Source organism: Spea bombifrons, chromosome 6 (assembly GCF_027358695.1).
Source record: "Spea bombifrons isolate aSpeBom1 chromosome 6, aSpeBom1.2.pri, whole genome shotgun sequence".
Classification (NCBI taxonomy): domain Eukaryota; kingdom Metazoa; phylum Chordata; class Amphibia; order Anura; family Pelobatidae; genus Spea; species Spea bombifrons.
The window spans coordinates 36,451,995-36,474,335 of NC_071092.1; the positions used below are offsets into that span (position 1 = coordinate 36,451,995).

Genomic DNA, 22,341 nt, shown 5'->3' on the forward strand with positions numbered 1-22,341 from the left:
CACCCCTGCCCTGCTGGTAGAAAACTCGGGGTAGGTGCCCGCTCCCCTAAGCCCCTTATACTGAAGGAGTTGGCCAAGATCTTAAAGTTTCACCTCTCACCTGATGCACAGATCGTCACTCCTAGGGTCCTCCTCAAACTTAGCTTAGCCTGTATCCTACCGGGAATTAACTAGTGAGCTTCCCAACGGGTTTCATCTGGGATCAAATTATTATTACTATTGTTATTATTATTATTATTATTAGGAGTAGTATTAGTATTACTATTATTTTACATATTTTTGTAAAATCACCTTATACACCTTCAGTAGTACAGGTACCTGCTCTGAAACTTGCATTTGAAGTTGATTATAGCTGCTTTTTTGTTAAACACAGAATATTCTGCCACAAATTAATAAAGAAAATGGTCATTTAGAGATGTAGAGATTGATGGCTGGGTTCTTGTAGTTTATCTCAATAGATCAGATTGTCAGAGAGTGGGTTATTACACCGAATATTGTTCTAAAACACTTGGACTTGAAGACTATCTGGACATTCCTGCATTACTGATCCAGTTATACATTATATACTCGCAATAAATATATTTTGCTGAAAATGTGTTGAGACTGACAGATAGATACACAATTTTGTGTGTACAGTTTTTGTGTTGTTTTTTGTTTTTCTTGATTTAGTAAAAAAAAATATTTTCTTGTTGTTTTATGTAACAAGTTTGAAAGATAATGGACTTGACATAATGTCGCAGATACTACTATATGTAACTAAATGGCTATATCCTCATAGATTGCAATGGGAAAAAATGAGATAAAAGCAGATATAATAATACCCCAGATTTATGGACTGAACACGATGACATGTATCACTGTTTAGATCTCATTATTTTCTATTGCAGTCTCTGGGAGGATTGTGGCTACTTGCATGTAATTCAGCCCAGTATCCTTTTATTTTCCATTCTCTAATGATTGTGAACTGGAATTGTTATTATTGTTGTTGTTGTTGTTTTTATTATTATTATTACTTCATGCAAACGTTTTTTCTTTCAACGATTTTGAAAATTCTTTAAAAATACATTGCTGGTCCTAAAAATGACTTATTTATTCAGATATAATGTATACAATGTGTATATATATAAATATATATATAAACACTCAAAATTCCTAGCAAAATATATCGCTGGTCTTAAAAATACATTATTTTTTTCTGATGAAATGTATATACAGATGATTGATATAAACATAGAGAGAACGAGTTAAATCAGAACATTTGAGTCTTACTATGCCCATGTAAACTGTAAATGTTAAATCAGGAATGATTTTTAATGCAGAAATTATATTTAACCCTTTGAATGCTAGGCACGTGAGCATTTCTTGTCTTTTTAAGGCACATCTGGAGCCCAAAGGATTAGTTTGTAAATTCGCAAAGGATTTCCCTTCCCTGATCAGCCAGCTCTCCTTGAGAACTCAGTCAGAGGGAGATGATGATGTGCTCCTCTGTGCAAATGACTTTCTGGGACTTGTAATAATCATATTCTATTCTATTTCATTGGAAATTTACCCAGAGGTGAAGTGCAGGCAGCTGGACGCATACATCATATAGCCCTGCCTGATCTTTATCCAGCACATGCTTCTATTTAGTCTATTCACTTATACATTTTCATTAAGTATATGTACTTAACTTGTTTCCTACTTTATTTGATATAAAATATATAATAAGATATAATAGCCACAGTTGTTTATTTACTTCCGTTTATCTCAAAATTTATAATTTTACATGTCTTCATTTTTTTCTTTACTTTATAACAACTATATCTTGGATAGATCCCCAATAGCAACCTGAGGGGCCCCTGCACTTTACTGGAGATTATACTTGTTTGGAGCTTGTGCTGGAAACCAATAACATGTTTGTTACACATTAATATTATTTTGCGTCATAGACATTGATGACACAACTGTGTGTACTTCTAAATATATATTATATATCCAAGCTATTTATTTTTAATACATATGGTACGAATGATGCCCTTACAAAAAAATTACTGCAGTTTTTCTGAAGTAATACTGCAGTTTTTTGGACATGAAAAAACTGCAATACTGCACTTTTACTGCATTTGTACTTCACTGTACTGCAGTTATTTTTGTACGGAGGTACAAATGCAATAAAGCTGCAGTACTTTGAAGTACAACTGTAGGTTTGCAATATAAAAAAAAAAGTGCAGTAAATGTGCAGTAAATGTGCAGTAAAAGTGCAGTATTGCAGTTTTTTCATGTCCAAAAAACTGCAGTATTACTTCAGAAACGTCTTGCATTAGTTGGTCGGACAGAAAGCTGTCCCGAGGTCATGGGAGTAGTTCAGCAAATGCCGCAGATCTCCCTTGTGGCCGTGGCTTTGCTTTTTTTTATGACAATGAGTAAGTTGTCCCAAACCTGCAACAACGTGGCTGCACAGCACGCCTCGCTTACATGATGTATCACATATCTAGGAAGAAATATCACACAAAACCACAAATTACTCTACTAAGCCGGCCTTAAACCTGTTATTAGCAGAGACTCCGCTGAGTAGCAGAATCTTTTTTTATTCCCCAACGTTCTTCCATTTCTAATCGTTTTGCAATCTTTAAATTCAGCTGATGACGGTCCAACCTCACCTATATGTTGCCGGATTAACCCCTTCAGGACCGGGTTTTTGTTACTAAGGTTGCGCTAAAAGCCAGAAGCCGTTTTTGTGTTTTTGCTATGTCTTTCTTCAACTGGAATTTCTCTCTTATGAATTAGTGCACCCAAACAAATCATATATTGGGTTTTTTTCAGCACAAGTAGGACTTTCATTTGAAACCATATTAACCCCTTGGCTGCTAAGCCATTTCACACCCTGGTGCTAAGCTAGTTTTCGGCATTTTGGTGCATCTCACGTTTAAACGTGTTTCAAGTAAATTTCTTGGGAATAAACTATACAAACCATATATTGTTTTTTTCAGCACACCCAGCAGATTCCAAATATACCATTTTTATATGTGTATGTCTCATTAGGTTTGCAAAATACAACCAAAAATGGGAAAAAAGTGTAATTTTTCACTTCGGACTCAATAAAAACTAGTTTGTAATGTTATTTTTCTAAACTCTAATATCAAAAGCTGTGTTGCTAAATATTTGTAGTAGGTAACCGGTCTAAAATAAACAGACATTGAGAACAGTAGACTGTGTTTTTCTAATATTTTATTGCTAAAAGTTAAATTTATTAGACTATCACAAAATTCATCTTTAAATTTAATGCATGGCTGCCGTCAATTAAACAGCTCTAGCTGCCCGGGATGTTAAAATATGCCAACAAAACTATACATTTTTAGAAACTACACCCCCAGCCGCAGCAAATGAGGTCTTATTTGTATTTGTATCACAAATCTGACTTGCACAACAAATAAGTGAATATCACACAAATAAAAATAAAAAATAAATAAAATTAAAAGCGACAAGTTCATTTATGTCTTCCGCACTCCAGGTTTGTCCTAGAAACACATGCAGCCCCTCATTTGATGCGCCAAGGGGTGTAGTTTCTGAAAATATATACTTTATGTACCATAATTTAACTTCCCAGCTGTCTAGAGCTGTCTAAATGCAGCCATCACCCCTAAATGTTTTAAGACAATTTTTTAACAAGATTCTCCAATCTGCCATATCTGAAGTTAAGGTGGTCTAGACATCTGGGAAGTTAAATTAGGGTACATAAAGTACACATTTCAGGAAACTACACCCCTTGGAGCTTCAAATGAGGGGTTACATGTATTTCTAGGACAAAAGTTAAGTTCACAGATAATGATGGAATATGTCGTTTTGGCTAGAAAATGTTTTTTCTAACCATAGCGACATGTTCATTTGTGTCTTGCGCACTCCAGGTTTGTCCTAGAAACACACGCAGCCCCTCATTTGATGCGCCGAGGGGTGTAGTTTTTGAAAATATGTACTTTTTGTGCCATAATTTAACTTCTTACGTGAGCAGTAATGCCACGTCAAGGCTTCAACCCTAATTACTGACCATTCACACGCTTTTCATATCTCCATTCACTCGCAGAAGCACACACCATACTTTCCATACATTCACTCGCAGAAGCACACACACCATTCTTTCCCCTTAAAATCCCAAAGAGATGATCGTAAAGGGAGAAAAAAATCACTTTTACAGCAAAAATAAGTTTTGCAGTAAAAATGCAAGGGGCTCCAGGGATGACATGGTTAACTTACGTACTACAGGCTATACGGCTGATTTTTGCAGTTCATCTGGATTTCAAAAATTGCCTTCCTCTACCATTGGCTAAATTTAACCCCATGAGCAAAGGGATCAATGGGGTTAAAATTTAGTATCGGCCATTTTTAAAAAGGGAATGTGACTTTTTATAGCTATATGATCACTGTGGTAACATTGGCTACCACAGTGATCATTTAGCTAGAATACTTAAACTTTTTTTTTTTTTTAAAGTTAAACCAGTTTATGTTTAGATAATTTAATTTGGGGGTCTCTAGGCAATTTTGATCTTTATTTATCTGCCTTTAGAGACCCCCAAATCATTTTTTTTACTTTTTTTGTACATTTTTATTTTTTTAAAATAATAATTTTTATTCTTTTTTTACAAGCATTATACTGTTGGAAAGGTGAGGCGATTACCTTTCCAACGGTATATGTTGGGGGTCTGTAGCTGCTCAGATGCCTGAGATACAGGCATCTAAGCAGCATGCCCCCATACCGTGAAAACTGACAATTGTCAGTTTTCAATAAAGTTGCGCGGTGACGTCATCGCGTCATTACGCGCGACGTCACCGGCCGGATCGGGTGGTCCCAGCGATGCCCTTCAAAATGAGGGGCAGATCGCCGGGGTAGGTGGTGATGGGGGTCCACAGACCCCCATCAAGGTAGGAGAGTGCTAGCGACGGCATGGTGCCGTCGTTAGCACCTGACTGGGACTGCTAGCGACGGCACCATGCCGTCGTTAGCAGTCAAGGGGTTAAGCTGGGTAGTACATTGTTTTGTTTGAAATAAACGTCAAAAGGTGGGGGGGATGAAAAAAACATATTTTTTAACAGTTTTGTATACATACAAATTGTACACACATTGAACCAATCGGAAAAATGTATCCAAAATATATTCATTAAGTTGTCCTGATTTGGAAACCACCCAATATGGCCAGGATTTTCATCTATTTTGACCAGTATAGGCAAATATTGCAAGGCATGCATCACGTTTTTAAAATGAAATTCTTTTCAAATTTGGCACGGTAGGCTAATAACTGCAAAAGTTGTCACAGATACTGATTATCCCCCCAAAATTATATGTTCACCAGCATCCCGCGGTTCCAACAAGGCCTCACATGCCTGGTTCATGCATTTTTTGAGGAAGCTATGAGGGCAAAACTGGAACATGCGCATTCTAGTTTTCAAATTTGGAATTTTCAGAAATTGGTTGACTGAGCCCATATCCCATTTGGGACGTTTTGGAAGCCCGCAGGGGTGATCTGGTATCCATCACAGTAGGACAAAGGAGCAGGAGAGCTGCTAATTCAGAGCCAGGTCCATGTCGGAGCCACGCTTTTTCCCCAGAAGAACCTCATAACACTTGCAAGCAGGAGGTGCCCACGGTTAGAGGAAGGGCCAAGCTTCTTCTCCACACGTGAAGCTCTCACCTTCCCACATGGATGTATTCACTAACGGGTGTGTTTTGTAAGGTCGAAACGTTGCCCTTGCTGCTGAATTAAATACAGCACAGCGGTCTCTCAGTAGGACAGTCTTAGTGTGGTAACAGGGGTTGTGTCATTGTGGATATACCCCAGCAGTCTATTAATGTGGTCACAGGGCTGGTGTATTTACCCCAGCGGTCTATTAGCCTGGGCAGAGGGCTGGTGTCACGGTGTATTTACCCCAGCAGTCTATTAGCCTGGGCACAGGGCTGGTGTCATGGTGTATTTACCCCAGCAGTCTATTAGCCTGGGCACAGGGCTGGTGTATTTACCCCAGCGGTCTATTAGCCTGGGCAGAGGGCTGGTGTCACGGTGTATTTACCCCAGCAGTCTATTAGTCTGGGCACAGGGCTGGTGTCATGGTGTATTTACCCCAGCAGTCTATTAGCCTGGGCACAGGGCTGGTGTATTTACCCCAGCGGTCTATTAGCCTGGGCAGAGGGCTGGTGTCACGGTGTATTTACCCCAGCAGTCTATTAGCCTGGGCACAGGGCTGGTGTCATGGTGTATTTACCCCAGCAGTCTATTAGCCTGGGCACAGGGCTGGTGTCATGGTGTATTTACCCCAGCAGTCTATTAGCCTGGGCACAGGGCTGGTGTATTTACCCCAGCAGTCTATTAGCCTGGGCACAGGGCTGGTGTCATGGTGTATTTACCCCAGCAGTCTATTGGCCTGGGCACAGGGCTGGTGTATTTACCCCAGCGGTCTCTCAGTAGGACAGTCTAGCGGTGTTGTCACAGGAGCGATGATGATGTCACAATGTAGGGACGCCAAGCGGTGCTTCGTTTACCGTTTTGGGTTCACAGTCTGTTTCTTCCTCGCAGTGTTTACAGGGCGGATCTCAGACTCTTCACCCCCGGTGATTTCTTCCCGGCCCGGTGTCCTGAATGATGCCGGGCCCGGGATGCTGGAGCGTGTCCGTAGCGGCAGTGTTCATTCTCGCGGTCGCGGTGTCCCAGGTTCGGGGCGGTCTCTATTCCCCGGATGAGCCATTGGTGTCCCTGGCCGGGGCGACCCGTTCTCTCCTGCTCGGGTCCAACAGCTCCTGGCTCGCCGAGTTTTATGCTTCCTGGTGCGGACACTGCGCGGCGTTCAGACCGACCTGGAGTGCGCTGGCTCGGGATGTGCAAGGTGAGCAGCCGGCCGTGGAAATGATCCTCCATATACCTATGACCCTTTGACCTTTTTCCCCAAACAATTAGTGTATATTTTCTAAAAGGTACCTGTGTTTATTTTTCATAGATTGGAGACCGGCAGTATACCTGGCTGTACTAGACTGTGCAGAGGAGTCAAACAGGGATACCTGTAACGAATTTGGGGTTACTGGGTACCCCACAGTTCAGGTAATGTTCTATAACGTGGCGGTTCATTTTTGTTCTGTCCTTTCATTATATACAGCTGTTCGTTTGTTTCTCAGTATTCTTTATTTTCACTGTGCCTCCCTATATGTTCTTTTGAGAACCATGCTCTGTCTCGTCTGCCTGCCTGTCCCGTCTGTCTGTCCCATCCCATCTGTCTGTCCCATCCCGTCTGTCTGTCTGTCCGTCCGTCCCGTCTGTCCCTCGACATTCTTACACAATCTGTGCAAATCAGTAAATGTCTTGTTTATTTTTCCAGTTCTTTAAAGCGTTTGCAGGAAGTCCTTCGGAGGGTGTACGAGTTCCAGGTATGGTAACTAAATCCTTTCCCCAGTTATTTTCTGAATGTCTGTACAATCTTGCTTTGTTTATCTTATGGGGGAAAAAAATGTCTTTCATTATATCCTTTTCCTCTGGATTGCTACCAAGTCTGTCTCCGTGTCTAATACTCTTTTGTTGTTTGTCGCTCTACTTTATATGATCTGTTTATTATAGGAATTAGTTGAAATAGTCACGGTTAATCTACCAAAAATACATATTGTTTCAGTAAAAGAAGCAAGTTTTTAGGCACATCCCAAATTTTTGAGTTCAAGTGAATCGGCAGTTTCCCTGAAGGAGCTCTGTACCCGATCCGTACATACAGATGGTGTGGAGCATACAGGGCGGCCTAAATGGCTTTACAAATCAAAGAGAAATGAATTGGGAATATGTCCGAACCGGCCCCTATTCATGCTATTATCATAAAGCTTCACATGCAAATGGATTGCTGTCCTGAAGAATACCTGATCAGGATTTAGCACCACTTGGTGATCTCCCAAAAGGGGATGTATCCAGCAAATTTACAGCCTTTTACCCCCTTGATTTACGAGGTGTCACACACTTATTTAGCATTCTGCTGTATAGATAGTTTTGATTCACGTTGTTACCCTGCTTAGGTGACAAAATCCCTTCATTAGATTTCCTTCGAGAAAACCTTTGCAGAGTGCTGTAGGTTTCAAAACACCCTTTTTTCATATGTGCCCATTTTTGAGACACCTTACACTACTTGTACATTAGATTTAATTTATATATATATATATATATATATATATATAATGTGTGTGTGGAAAAAATGCTGTAAAGAAAGAGCTTGTAAAAATGTGCGTTAATATGGGAGCACCGCAGCATCTCTTTAGAACAATACTGCTCTAAGCAACCTGAGACTTCTCTGTATTTGTTTCTCTTTCTATTAATCCCCTTATTTCTTGGCATGGCTGTTGGTTTTTTCTGTTACCTTGTTTTTCGTGATGGTAAACGCGGGTAAAGTGTACTAACGATTGTACGGTCAGACTGCGTACCTCGTTTCACTGAATCCAGTTTGTTTCATGTCCACTCTCCTCAGCTTCGTCTGTACAAGAAATCAGACAGCACATCATCGATAGACTGGAAGAGCAGAAGGAGTCCCCACCACCAGCATGTCCTCCTTTGGAACCAATCAGGTAATGTAAGGATAGGTTACACTGTAACTATAACTGTTTCCAAGTCAGGAGAGAGCGTTTAATATGTCTCTCCGCCTGCCACTGTGCAACCGTCTGGTACTTGTGGTTAATCAGAAACCCTAAATCGGACAAGTGTTGTGTTCTCTAAACATGTGGTGCGGACCTTCGATGAATGCAATGTGTGATTGAGTGATCTCTTTCAGCGCCCCCGAGTTGGAGCAGTTCTTCGCAAACAACAATGAGGCTTATCTGGCTGTGATATTTGAGGATGCCAAGATGTACATGGGTAGAGAGGTAAGGAATATATATCTATATATATCTCTATAACCGAAATGTCTCATACTTCTCAAGCCTTTAAAGAGCCTTCAGTAACTTTTTCTACTAATCTCCATAATTTAGAGATGTCAAATGTTTATGGATGATGCTCTAAAGATTAAAGCTAGTGAAAAGATTTCATAACATGAAACCTCAAGCTATATTAGTATTTTTGAAACACCTTGTCTACTCTGGACAATTATTAACACGGAAACAATTGGAGCTGTTCAGGTAGAACAAGAGCTCTACTCTTTTATTGTTATTATATTACGGTGTATGGGTGTCATTCTGTTAGTAGGAAATTAATATTGGTGAATGGTTGCAGATTGAAATTGACACTGAAAGTAAAAAAAAAAAGAAATTACTTGCAAATAAATGATTACAGTCCACGTTTTTTTTACAATTATGTGCCACATTTCTGCATTAGACTCTTTATTAATGGCTGCATGATATGGACATGCCCCGAAGCTGTAATTCCCTAACTAGAAGACAAATCTATCGTTTTTCGGTAGTCTGGGGATGTAGCTAAACACATAAATATGCAAGAGTGCATGAAAAAATAAACTATATTCTCTGCTTTCAAAATAATATTTATTTTTATATGGTCACTTTGGGTTCAACATGCCAAATTTACCAAAAAGATTTAGAAAAAGTGGTATATGCTTTTAAATGATTGTACTTTATTGACAAAAATAACGGCATATAACAAAATTCAAAAATCAGAAAGCGTAGCCTAATTTCTAGAAGAATACTCCTTCTTGGGTTAAACAAAGTAAAAGTAAAGATATTTGCGCAGGGAAGGGTAGTATGTACATTCCGCTGAGAACCTGCCTTTGCTATATGCATGCTCCTGTTCAGAGCCGGCCTTAAGTGTTCTGACGCCCTGTGCGGACTACTCCTCTGGCGCCCTCCCTCTGCCCCTTCTCACTGCCTCCTCCCCTGTCCCTTCTCACTCCCCCCCCCCCTGCCCCTTCTCACTGCCCCCCCTCACTGCCCCCTCCCTCTGCCCCTTCTCCCTATCCTTACTTACCTCGTTGCCGGAGTCCTACAGTGGAAGTGGGAGGCGTCCGTCTTCCCGATCTGCCGCGGTGCGCGCTTCACAGCTGAGCGCTGGAAAAATTCCACGACGGAGTCACGGAGAGTGAGGGGCGCCGAGCGGTCGCTGAAAACTTCACGAGCAACCGCTCGGCGCCCCTGCCCGGGACTTAAATTGAAACATCGTTTTTTTTGTTTGTTTTAACTTTATTTAACATCCTCCATGTTAAATAAAGTTAAAACTACTTTATTTAATATGGATGATGTTAAATAAAGTTAAAAAAAAACAAACAAAACAAAACAAAAAAACGATGCTTTAATTTAAGTCCCGGGCAGGCGCCCCTGTTGCCATGGCGCCCTGTGGGGCCACACAAGTCGCACACTCCTAAGGCCGGCCCTGCTCCTGTTCATGACCCATATTTATATTTGTTCACTATGCTTTCATACTAGCAGCGGTATAGGTTAATATTGACTGTAGATCCTATGATCCTAAGCCAGCCGCAGACGGTGCGGATCTCAAACAGCTGTAGAGCGTTTGGCTGGCAGTGAATCACAGAGCCCGTAGCTGGGGTTGATGTAAAGTACTGTTGGGTTTAATACGCTAACCTCCTGGGTGCATGCTAATTGAAACCACGCGAGAACCCATTGATCTACGAGCAGCTTGTTTCCAGCTAATGTTTATTGAAAGGAATCGTTTGCGAGTCTGAGCTCCCCGATCTGTCATTACAGGTGGCTCTGGATATGGTTCAGTACGAAGGTGTCTCGGTACGCAGGGTAGTTAAAGACCAAACTGACTTGGTGGAGAAGTTCAACGTATCTTCATTCCCCGCTGGTTTTTTGATTTCTAAGAACGGATCTACCAGCAGAATTAACCTGTGAGTATTCTCCTGCCTTGTTTGTTTTTTTTCCTCTTATCTCTGTTTTAAGTAGTTTGTTCTTGACCTTTTCTGTGTCTCTCTGTTAGTGGGGAAGAGACTCGCTCGGCGTATACCAAATTCCTGCGTTCACTACCCGGAGTGCAGAGGGGAAAACACGCTCTCATCGGATGGTCGGAGACATCTCTCGTAGCTACTGAATCACCGAAGAGACAGGCCGACAGGTAAAGGAAATCCTCTTTATCTCACTTAGGTCCTCTGTCTAGTATTTCTTATCTAATACCTGCTTTACCTGTTGTTCTTGTAACCCCCAGCATATTTTTTTAATATTTTCATGCTCTGTGTACTAAGCATTCATTTTTTCTGAATGCCGACCTGAACCGCCATATTCTGGAGTTTTCCAGGATACTTATATCTTTTCCATACTTTTTTTCTAGCGCCAAGGTGTACATGGCAGATCTTGAGTCGGCTCTTCACTATTCCTTGAGGGTGGAGGTTGCTCGATTCGCGACCTTGGATGGGGAGCGACTTAAGGCTCTCTCCAATTTCATCAATGTGCTGAGAAAGGTAAGTGGATGTTGTTTAAACATTAAACATGTTGCTCAATTGCTAATGGAATTAGCAGGTCAATGCATATTAAAACAGCAAGATTTCCCCAAGAGTTTCACGATGCATTACAATGCCCGTTCTTGCAGGAGAAATTGCCTGTGGTTGGTCTGTCTGGATGCAAACCATAGTTTAGTGAATACGTCCTTCTGCGTTTTAGAAGCTGCGGGATATTTTGCTCAGGGCTGTTTGGTTATCCTGTAGACCTTTAGAGGGTTGACATGGTTCTAGGTGGAGCGGTTAGATAAGTGTATTGATTTAAGGTGTGTGTTTTTCAGAGTATGTACTTTGGTGTATCGCACAGTATTTAATTATTCTAGAAATCTGGGTTCTGAAAAAGCGTTTCCCTATAATTTCTTGCTTTCATTTTAAGAAATGTTCATAAAATTGCTTTGTTAAAAACCCTTTGTTGACTCTAAAATCGCACCTCTCCTCAAATGAATCGTATACCAGCATTTATATAAATTAAAAACATATATATTCCAAAAGCTAACATCTAACCCTTTGCTTGTTGGTGAATTCCGTATCTTACCGTAAGGAATTGTTTTCTCGAGTACGTGTTTTGCTGAACGTGGCACCTACGCTGGTAAAAATGACACCGTCTTACGAAGTACACTTCACTTCATAGCAATGTTTAGGATAACCCGGTCTAAGTATGTTTAAATGTGTCAAGCAAGTTTTAAATTCCTGTATCCTGCGATGAGGGCGCATCTTTCAATGGGTAAACCGAGTGACTGATGTGGATCCCTGGTATTAGCCGCAGCCATGAGAATTTCTTGTAATGGCCACCGGAGGGCAGTGTTTTACTGTATGTTCTCAAAAACATTTTTCTTCCCCAAAAATACACAATTTCTGATATGAGACGCAATCTGGGGAAAACACATTGTATCGCATGCCTGCAACTGGATTAAAGATTGGAAACCCAACATAAAAAACTTTACACATCAGCCTTCAAGCAATGCAGAGTGCCATGGTGCTTTATACCTAGTAAAGAATAATGAGATAGTTAGATGAGAATTGTTTTGTGATGTGCTGCAATCCCTTTTACCGTTGTGCAGTGTTGCATTTGCCAAAGTTTTTCTCTCTTGGGTTGTGGTGGGTAGCTGGAAGACTCGATGAAAAAAGATTATTGCCCTTATGAGAAGTCAATGAACGCGCCTGAAAACGCTAGATGTCGTGTTTTTGTTTAGAAATGTTTTAGTGGTATGTGGAACAAAGTTCTGGGGCGATAGTGTACACTTCTTCCTCTCAACACCGATCACCTAATGTGTGACTCACAATACACACAACACTTGTTTGACGAGATATTAAGGTAAAGAAAGGCTTTGGTGGAGTTGTTTCCCTGGCTTTCTGTAACTATATACTCCCTGTTTGTTATGAGACGTTATGTTTTATGAATTTTCTTTTTTCCAGTACTTCCCTGCCCGTCCGTATCTGCGTACATTACTGAATTCTGCTAATTCCTGGCTGCGCGCCCGCGCTAAAACCAAAGTCTCATACAAGGATTTTGAGGATGTTCTCAACAACAAAAATCAGGTAAGAACCCCAAATTCTTCTGACCTGTAATTTACATTGAGCTATAATAATTTTCTAGCCACTTACAAATGTTTCTCCATCCCAAGGCCCAGAAAGCTGTTCTGTCATCGGATGTGCGCTATGTTGGATGTCAGGGTTCCAAGCCCCAATTCCGTGGCTTTCCGTGTTCCCTCTGGACCCTTTTCCACGTTCTAACAGTCCAGGCATCTGAAGTAGCAACCCTGGGAAGAATTAGACCCGGTAAGTGCAGCCAGAACACCTTCTCATAGCATTCTTAATCCAGTTTATTCATACATATTTTACAGATAACACATTTTTTTTGTTACCCCTAAAATATTTTTTGGGTCACTCACCTTTCAAGGAACCTGAACGTGAGAATGTATAACGCGGTTAGATGTCCCATCACCATATATTTTATGTATTTCATAAACGGGACACAATTTTTTTTAGAGAAAAATAACCCTTTCCTATTGAAATCTACAGTTTTTTACTTTTTTATGTTTTTTTTATACAGTGTGTTATGCATTCATATCTGAATAATTGCATTTTAGTTGCTTGTCCAAAGCTAAATTCCTGGGAGATTTTTTTATCCCAATATAATTGCTGGAACCAAATATATTTCTCAAAGATATGTCTTCTGTTTTGGAGACAAAGTCATAGAATGCCACATTTAGAGGATCGGTTAGGGTTGTTATGTTAGAAAATGTTTAGGTAACAGGGTGGTGAAGAAGTGTAATGTGGACGTTAATACATTGGGAGTATTTAAAGCGTGCGTGGGATAGGGATGAGGCAATCGTGAACATAAGTCCAAAAACCTAATGTGTTCCTCTCTGCTGTAAAATTCTACATTTCTTTATAAATGTTCATAAAAAGAGCATTTCAGGGAAGGTTTAATGTCCCGGACAGCCTCACCAAAGGAGAATGTATATTAATGTACTTTAAAATGTAAAAAATTGACCTTAAAGAGAAGCTGCAGCAAGAAAGTTTCTACACATTCTTATGGGGGTCTTGTTGGACCGCCAATTCTGATATTCACCAAGCCAGAACTGGAGCTGACTGGCGGTAAATAAATCATGTGTCGGGGGATATGTTCAGCCAAACACGTGTCCTCAATGGCAAATAGCTGGGATGGGCAAAGGGAGACTTCTCAGTTCTATGAACAGGTCAAAAGTTTCTGATCAGTAAATCTATCCGTCTTCTGTCGGACTCGTTCTTCGAGGATCATTTGTTTATGCCGCCGTTCCGATTCCACTCAAAGCGCATTATTGCGCTGCGGATCCTTAACGTTTATTGAACCGCTCCGTTTTGCCCTGCTCGGTGATCGATGTACATTAAGTATTCCTTTAAAACCTCCAATGTGATTTAACGCAGACGTAAAAATCAAAAGAAAACGATCAACTTTAAAAAGGATTTCGGGTTTAAGTGGCTGCTACCAGCCGTAAAGTATTTAGACAAAAATATAATCCTAAAACGGACAACCTATTCCAGAACAATTTTCTATGCTTAATGCCATTAAAAAGGATCTTTTTAAATGAAATGATGTAATTATCTTCTGGCTTAGTAGAATGAATTGCATTTGATTACATATATTACCCCGATTTCTTTACCTAATGCAAACCATTATAATTACATTGCTGCTGACTCTCTTATTCATAGTCTGCTAATACTGGTAACACGTTTTATATGGAAGAATAAAGGAAGGAAAACGGCATGGCGTATTTTTTTGGAATATATAAAAATATTTCAATTGGATATTAGATTAGGAAAGAATATATATATATATATATATATATATATATATATTTTTTTTTTTATGGAAAGTCTTATATGATGTGAGGATTAATATACATTGCAGAGTAAGCAGTAAGCAGAGTCCGGTTATCTTATTGTATTGGCTTTAATTTTAAGACAGCAGCTGTCGTCCACACGTCTTGCAAGTTACTTTGCTGGCAAATGTATAGGTAAAAAAAGTTAGTTGTATCAAGGCTTTAGCTATATGTGTTTGTCAGTAGGCACCCACAATCCCCTCTGCAGTGTAAGCAGTTGCCGGCGTTATATACTTTTGATAGATCAGAGAGAATTGTGGCTAAAAGCTGATCGTCATCCTAAAACTTTAGACGAGCTTGATCTATACATTTGCTAGGAGTTCAATTAGCAGAGAGTACAGATTCATTTAAATGTGTTGCTTGCAGTGGATCACGAGTGGCTTCATTGTTTCTAGAACATTTTCATTACTTTTTAAAATGTCAAGGAATCGCTATGATTTTTAAAATGTGGCCCAATTGGAATCAGGCTGCACATCTGCCCTAAAAGTCTTGTGCTTAGATTTGGCGGGTAGGAGACAGCTCCGCTTTAATTGTTCGATCATTTTAAATATTTGACATTTTATTTAAAGACTCAGTTGCAGTTTTTGGTTAGCTTGATTTCGTGGATTCCTATATTCTTAGTACACCATTTCACTGCCAGTGGCTGCGTAAGAATATAGTAATTGGAATGTGATTCATGTATCGCCTCTCATGCGTTTTTCTTCTGTGTTTGCAGATCCCAGTGAGGTCCTGTTAGCGATGCGTGGCTACGTCCAGCATTTCTTCGGCTGCAGAGAATGCGCCCAGCATTTTGAACGTATGGCCCAAGAGTCCATGCGCAACGTCCGCTCTTTGGATGAAGCCATCGTGTGGCTGTGGGAAAGACACAACCGTGTGAATAAGAGATTGGCAGGTGAGGGAGAACGCGCTCTGTTTCACATCCCGATTGCTGTTCCATATCCAGTGGGATTAAGAATTTAGCAGTTCTTTACGTGAAACCTTCTTTTTTTCAGTGGTGTTGCTTAAAGCTTGCTTGTCTAATTTCCCAAATCTTACACTTTATAGTTCAGGACACCAAATAAACATATAAACAGATTCCAGATGAGTTAGAAACCCATATTTCATGTATACACTGGATCTGGAACATTAAGCAATTTAAGTTTTTTCCCTTTTACACCCAGAGTTATTTTATTCTTGTTATAGAAAAATTTTAAAAACTTTTTTAACGCTCATAATTTTTTGTATAATTTATTTTTACATTGTGGTATTCTCATATATATCACTAATAGAAAAATCACAGTTTTTTTGGACCCTTAAATAGCTTTTTGGGGGAAAATGTCCTTCTTCGCCGTTAAAGGACAAGTTATTGATACCATTTTATTTTTCTTTGAAAATTATTTGTTATTATAGCACCACCTACTGACCCCTGACCATTATGACCACAAAAGGCCTATCTACGTTAACTTATTACTGCATCTGTAGAACTATTCAAATAATTTATGGGGTTTATATTTTTTTTTTATTCTGTCATTCGTTGATGACTTTTAAATGGTCTTAAATAACAACATTTTTCTAATTAGCAGTTATAAAAGTTTATACATTTCTATAATTATACTTGTATTTCATTGAGGACAAATAAGAACCACTGGACTTGTTGATGGCAAAATTCTAGTAACCTTTATTTAACTTCTCAACCCTTTCTGGTTGTTATCAAGCATCGACTCCATCTAAAACTGAAGCCTATATATATATAACATTTTTATATTATTGTGTCTTTGGATCGATGCTTGAAACAGAGTTATAATAAACAATTACTTTGTTGTAATGCGGTAACAAGAGTTTTAGAAATGCTTGGCTTGCTAAATAATATGTTGTGTTTGCTTGTGACTGCTCACCCATCTCTATCTGTTTCAAAGGTGCACAGAGTGAAGATCCAGCCTTTCCGAAGGTTCAGTGGCCTACTGCAGCGCTTTGCCCGCTCTGCCAGTCCAAAGCAGATATGTCCTGGAACCTCCCCAGCGTTCTAGATTTCCTGAAAGCTCATTTTGGCAAAAAAAATCTAGCAGATGAGTATCTGGAAGATGAGGAAGTGCTGCTGGAAAAACAGAAAAAGGCACACAATGCAACCCAAAAAAGGGATAAGAGAGATGTTACGGATGAGGAGAAGAAGTCTGAAATAATCCAGAACCGTGATGACACCGAGAACACACGTGATGATCCGAGAGAAGATGACGATGAAGAAAAGAGCGATGCATATGACAAAAACTCATATGGACCTAATATGTTTCTAAGCAGATCTCTTAAGGACTCCAGCCTGCACAAGGGAAACCATGCTCTACATCCAAAAACCCTTGTAGAACCTCGTGATGCAGAGTTCGATGAAGCTGCTGTGAGAGATCGGTCACTAAAGAGAGGAGTAGACGCCAATTACCTTATTGGTGTGGTGGTGGAGCGTGGGGAGGTGAATAGGAAAGGCCGTTGGGTGAAGATGCTGGAGGTTGGCTTCTCTCGTTTGGACATCAGCCTGTGCGTGGTTCTCTATTTCCTTTCCAGCATGTGTCTCCTTGCCATGTACCTTTACATGAGTCTCAAGACACGCTGCCCCCGACAACGGTGCTCATATCTGCAAGTGTGAAGTGGACTTTCTCCAACCAGAACAATACAATCTGTTCTGTATTTTGCAGAGAGAACAGTTACATGTTTTTAAAGTGCCTTTAAACCCATTGGATTTCTATGCTATCATGGGTTGTCCATCCTAGGCCCAAATAGATGTTTTACTAGTTGTGTCAGCTTAACTGATACCTTAAAGTTTAATAAATAGTTGTTAAGTTGTTTCTGTGTTTTTATTATTCGTGGTTTGCGTCGTTATTGACATACGTATGAATTTGTTTGAATAACTGGTTCTTAAGGTTAAACTTTGACAACTGAATTTTGTTGATCAATTTTTTTATTCCCTTGACATTTTTCTCATAATTTGATCCACATAGCATACACAAAGCCTTATATGCATAAGTAGTTTTACAGAAAATAGTATTTGTGCTTACAGGGCTACATGCAAAGGACCCAAGGAATGCAGAGCCGTAACAATGGTGTTTGATGGTCTTTTGATCTATGCATGTGCTTGAAATCTGCTAACACAATGCATAAATTCCAAGTACTGTTTCATTGCATAAATAAATGCTTTTGTAAAGATGTCCAAGAGAATGCCTTGGGCACATACTGTATTTGCCAAGTCAGATTACGGTATATATTTAAACATGGGTGTGGGTGGACTACCAATAATTAGATCAATTATACAAGCCTAGTCTGGCCCGTGGAATATCATTTACTGTCTGTGTATTTCATTTTATTATTCATTAAACATTTTTGCCGTGTCAGGTTTAAAAAGAGTTTGATGATTTTCAGGCAGATGTAAAAATTACGGATTGACCCTTTCAGTGCCAGGCAAATGAGCAGCACTTTGCAGTGCAGTGAAAAGTGACCCACTTTCTGTGTTTATCAGATTTAGCGATGGATCTGGTAACCCGCATTGTAAGTGTATGGCTAGGTTTCCACTTGGGTTTTTGTCCGGCGTTTTTTTCTTGATGAAAAACGCCAGGAAAACTGCCAAGAAAACTGCCGCTGCATTTACCTGCGTTTTGCCGTTTTTTCTGCAGTTTTTTCTGGCGTTTTAGCCTTTCTGTGGAAATTGCTTTTTTTGACCTTAGGCAGTTTTTCCAGCCTTTACAAGTTAGAAGTTTCACCCAGCTAAAAGGGATTAGGATAAATGGCAAGTATCTGCCCTCTCCTGCTGTCATTTACTTGGTAGACCCTTTTGTCTCTTTTCTGTGGTTTGTAAGGCATGCTTTATTTCGAATGTCTGCTCCTCTGGGAAGATTGGCCCCAAATGATGATGCAAATTGTTTGCTGTTGCTTTTGGCACGCAGGATCCGGTCGCGTATGTTTGTTTGTAATGGCATGTTTGTTCCAAATGGTGTAAAATTCAATATGAACCAGTCCAGGACTTTGTTTTGTGTGAAACTGTTTGTTTTCAGCCTATTTCTCGTAGGACACACAGATACTGGGTCCATCCTCTGCATTGTAACTGTGGAAAAAACGCCATAAAAAACGCCAAGGCAATAAACCCACATGGCTTTTTCATGGCGTTTTTTCTCTCCCATAGACTTCTATTGGAGAAAAAAAGCCAAGATTTCTTGCAAAAAACGCCAGAGTGTCAACATGCTGCAGTTTTGAAAAACTGCCACAGAGCCCAAAAAAGCAGAAAAACGCCAAAGAGGACTGAAAAAACGCCAAACAGAAAAACGCCAAGTGGAAATGGCATTTTGCGATTTCCCATTGAATTACAGCTAACATCTGGCTGCATGCGTTTTTCACAAAAAAACGCCAGGTGGCGCTATTGGCGTTTTTATAGGCGTTTTTAGCAAAAAAAACCCAAGTGGAAACCTAGCCTATGTTGGGTCATCTGCATTCGGAAGTTATAATGCTTAATTAAAAATAAGTTTTGGTTGCCAGTATGTGATTTTGCATGCACCAACTTATTAGCTATGTCACTTTATCCACTTAGACTGAATATTGAGCCTATATGGGCAGTTAGCTTACCACTGGTGAGCCAGTAATACACATATAATGCAGCTTTGTATATAATTATAGATGTTTTACCTTTATTATGTCTCTACCCTTTCATCAACTTAAATTGTGGACAGCTACACTATCCCTCTCTCCTTTGTCATCGGTATCGGTCTCTGATCCGTACATGTCCTTCGGTGCCCTTAACTAGGATAGTGTCCCTTTTTGCCGCTGTAGCAATCTGTGCTAGTTACGGTGGCTTCCTTTATGTCACTGCGCCAGCTGTCTGTACTAGTCATATCTCTGGCCCTCGTAATCTGCTTGCTGGGGGAGCGGGCTGTTTACTCACATTGGGGACCCCATCTGTTAAATCCTCATGTAACCAGTTGGATGGTATTAGAGAACGAGCTATCCTGGGTAATCCTACTCTTGCTCTGCTGTGGATACACAGGGATAACCTAGCGGCTGCTAATCAACTCTATTAGGAGGCAGGAGCTCAATCTGATTTGCCGTTCTGCATGCTGATTTTATTCTAGAAAAGAGAAAAGCACTGACTGAAAACGAGCTTGTGTTTAATGGTTGCAATGATGGGTTGCAAACCCTACCTAAACTTCTCCAGTGTTTAAAAGGTTAAGCCAGTTATGCTCTTCTTTGTTTTTTTTTTGCTGACAGCTCTTAATATGTAAAAGAAAAAGCTTCGTATCATAGTGCATGCTCGGCATGGTGCGGGTGTTCTGTAGTGTGCTTTTTGTCACCCTCCTGGTTCTGTGCTCTTCTGGCCCTGAGTATAATTCTGTTAATGGATGGGGGGGAGTTCCTTCTCTCCCAGACAAGCCATGAGTGGCTGTTTCATATAAAGAAATCAAGACACAGTAAGCTGTTGGTTTGAGGAATCATGTTGAACTGCATAACTGCATCCAGGTCAGAGGTTGGAACAGGAAACAGGAAGTACAAGACAATGCAATATTACCATAAACAAACAGTCACAGTATTTGCATAATAACTCCATAACATCTCCCCTTTTTTGCATTCAATACAGAATTTGCAAGCAATTAACCGAAAACAGATCCTGAACAGTCTAAAACATAACATACTGTGTTACTGGTAGATACACTACAGATTGAGTCTATCTGGTGGTCTTGAAACTCGACCGCTACGCAGGGCCACACGGATTTTGCCTGGGGGAAGCTGTTCAGCTCCAAAAGGCGTTGATAAGGGGCTGCCATTGTTCCTGGCTGGTGTGTTTGGCACAGAAGAACATACTGGTACATGCGGCTGCATTATGTCATCCTCGTATCCTTCTGATATGACAGCAGTATTGTCTCTGCCTTGCTTACGTGATCCAGTAGGACTAGGGGCATTGAGCGCCTCGGTAGGGTCCCGTGCAGGATGTTCATAGGTTTGTTCGGTGAGTTGTTCAGCCACTCGCAGGTCAATTACTTTGTTGTAATGCGGTAACAAGAGTTTTAGAAATGCTTGGCTTGCTAAATAATATGTTGTGTTTGCTTGTGACTGCTCACCCATCTCTATCTGTTTCAAAGGTGCACAGAGTGAAGATCCAGCCTTTCCGAAGGTTCAGTGGCCTACTGCAGCGCTTTGCCCGCTCTGCCAGTCCAAAGCAGATATGTCCTGGAACCTTCCAGCGTTCTAGATTTCCTGAAAGCTCATTTTGGCAAAAAAAATCTAGCAGATGATTATGTGGAAGATGAGGAAGTGCTGCTGGAAAAACAGAAAAAGGCGCACAATGCAACCCAAAAAAGGGATAAGAGAGATGTTACAGATGAGGAGAAGTAGTCTGAAATAATCCAGAACCGTGATGACACCGAGAACACACTTGATGATCCGAGAGAAGATGACGATGAAGAAAAGAGCAATGCGTATGACAAAAAAACCAGAGGACCATCCGCATCAGAGGCCCAGTATAATAAAGATGAAGCATGTGAGCCATTTGCAAGTAGAAGAGGAAATTCGAGATCTAGACTCATACGGACCTAATATGTTTCCAAGCAGATCTCTTCAGGACTCCAGCCTGCACAAGGGAAACCATGCTCTACATCCAAAAACCCTTGTAGAACCTCGTGATGCAGAGTTCGATGAAGCTGCTGTGAGAGATCGGTTACTAAAGAGAGGAGTAGACGCCAATTACCTTATTGGTGTGGTGGTGGAGCGTGGGGAGGTGAATTGGAAAGGCCGTTGGGTGAAGATGCTGGAGGTTGGCTTCTCTCGTTTGGACATCAGCCTGTGCGTGGTTCTCTATTTCCTTTCCAGCATGTGTCTACTTGCCATGTACCTTTACATGAGTCTCAGGACACGCTGCCTCCGACAACGGTGCTCATATCTGCAAGTGTGAAGTGTACTTTCTCCAACCAGAACAATACAATCTGTTCTGTATTTTGCAGAGAGAACTGTTACATGTTTTTAAAGTGCCTTTAAACCCATTGAATTTCTATGCTAACATGGGTTGTCCATCCTAGGCCCAAAGAGATGTTTTACTAGTTGTGTCAGGTCAACTGATACCTTAAAGTTTAATAAATAGTTGTTAAGTTGTTTCTGTGTTTTTATTATTCGTGGTTTGCGTCGTTATTGACATACGTATGAATTTGTTTGAATAACTGGTTCTTAAGGTTAAACTTTGACAACTGAATTTCGTTGATCAATTTTTTTATTCCCTTGACCGATTTCTCATAATTTGATCCACATAGCATACATAATATAGGGACAAATCCTTATATGCATAAGTAGTTTTACAGAAAATAGTATTTGTGCTTACAGGGCTACATGCAAAGGACCCAAGGAATGCAGAGCCGTAACAATGGTGTTTGATGGTCTTTTGATCTATGCACGTGCTTGAAATCTGCTAACACAATGCATAAATTCCAAGTACTGTTTCATTGCATAAATAAATGATTTTGTAAAGATGTCCAAGAGAATGCCTTGGGTACATACTGTATTTGCCAAGTCAGATTACGGTATATATTTAAACATGGGTGTGGGTGGACTACCAATAATTAGATCAATTATACAAGCTGTCTTTAATTTCATTATTCAT

At 40.3% G+C, this 22,341-nt stretch overlaps 1 protein-coding gene across 1 annotated transcript; it reads left to right on the forward strand.

Moving 5' to 3' along the window:
- The first annotated feature begins 6,608 nt into the window (after positions 1-6,608).
- On the forward strand, positions 6,609-21,642 carry LOC128500940 (sulfhydryl oxidase 1-like). The gene is made up of 13 exons (XM_053470313.1): positions 6,609-6,849; positions 6,961-7,061; positions 7,336-7,384; positions 8,458-8,554; positions 8,758-8,848; positions 10,634-10,779; positions 10,869-11,003; positions 11,217-11,346; positions 12,799-12,921; positions 13,008-13,161; positions 15,463-15,639; positions 16,643-17,339; positions 21,120-21,642. Exons 1-13 carry the CDS (start codon positions 6,609-6,611, stop codon positions 21,640-21,642), a joined length of 2,664 nt encoding a protein of 887 aa, XP_053326288.1.
- Positions 21,643-22,341: the final 699 nt, after the last annotated feature.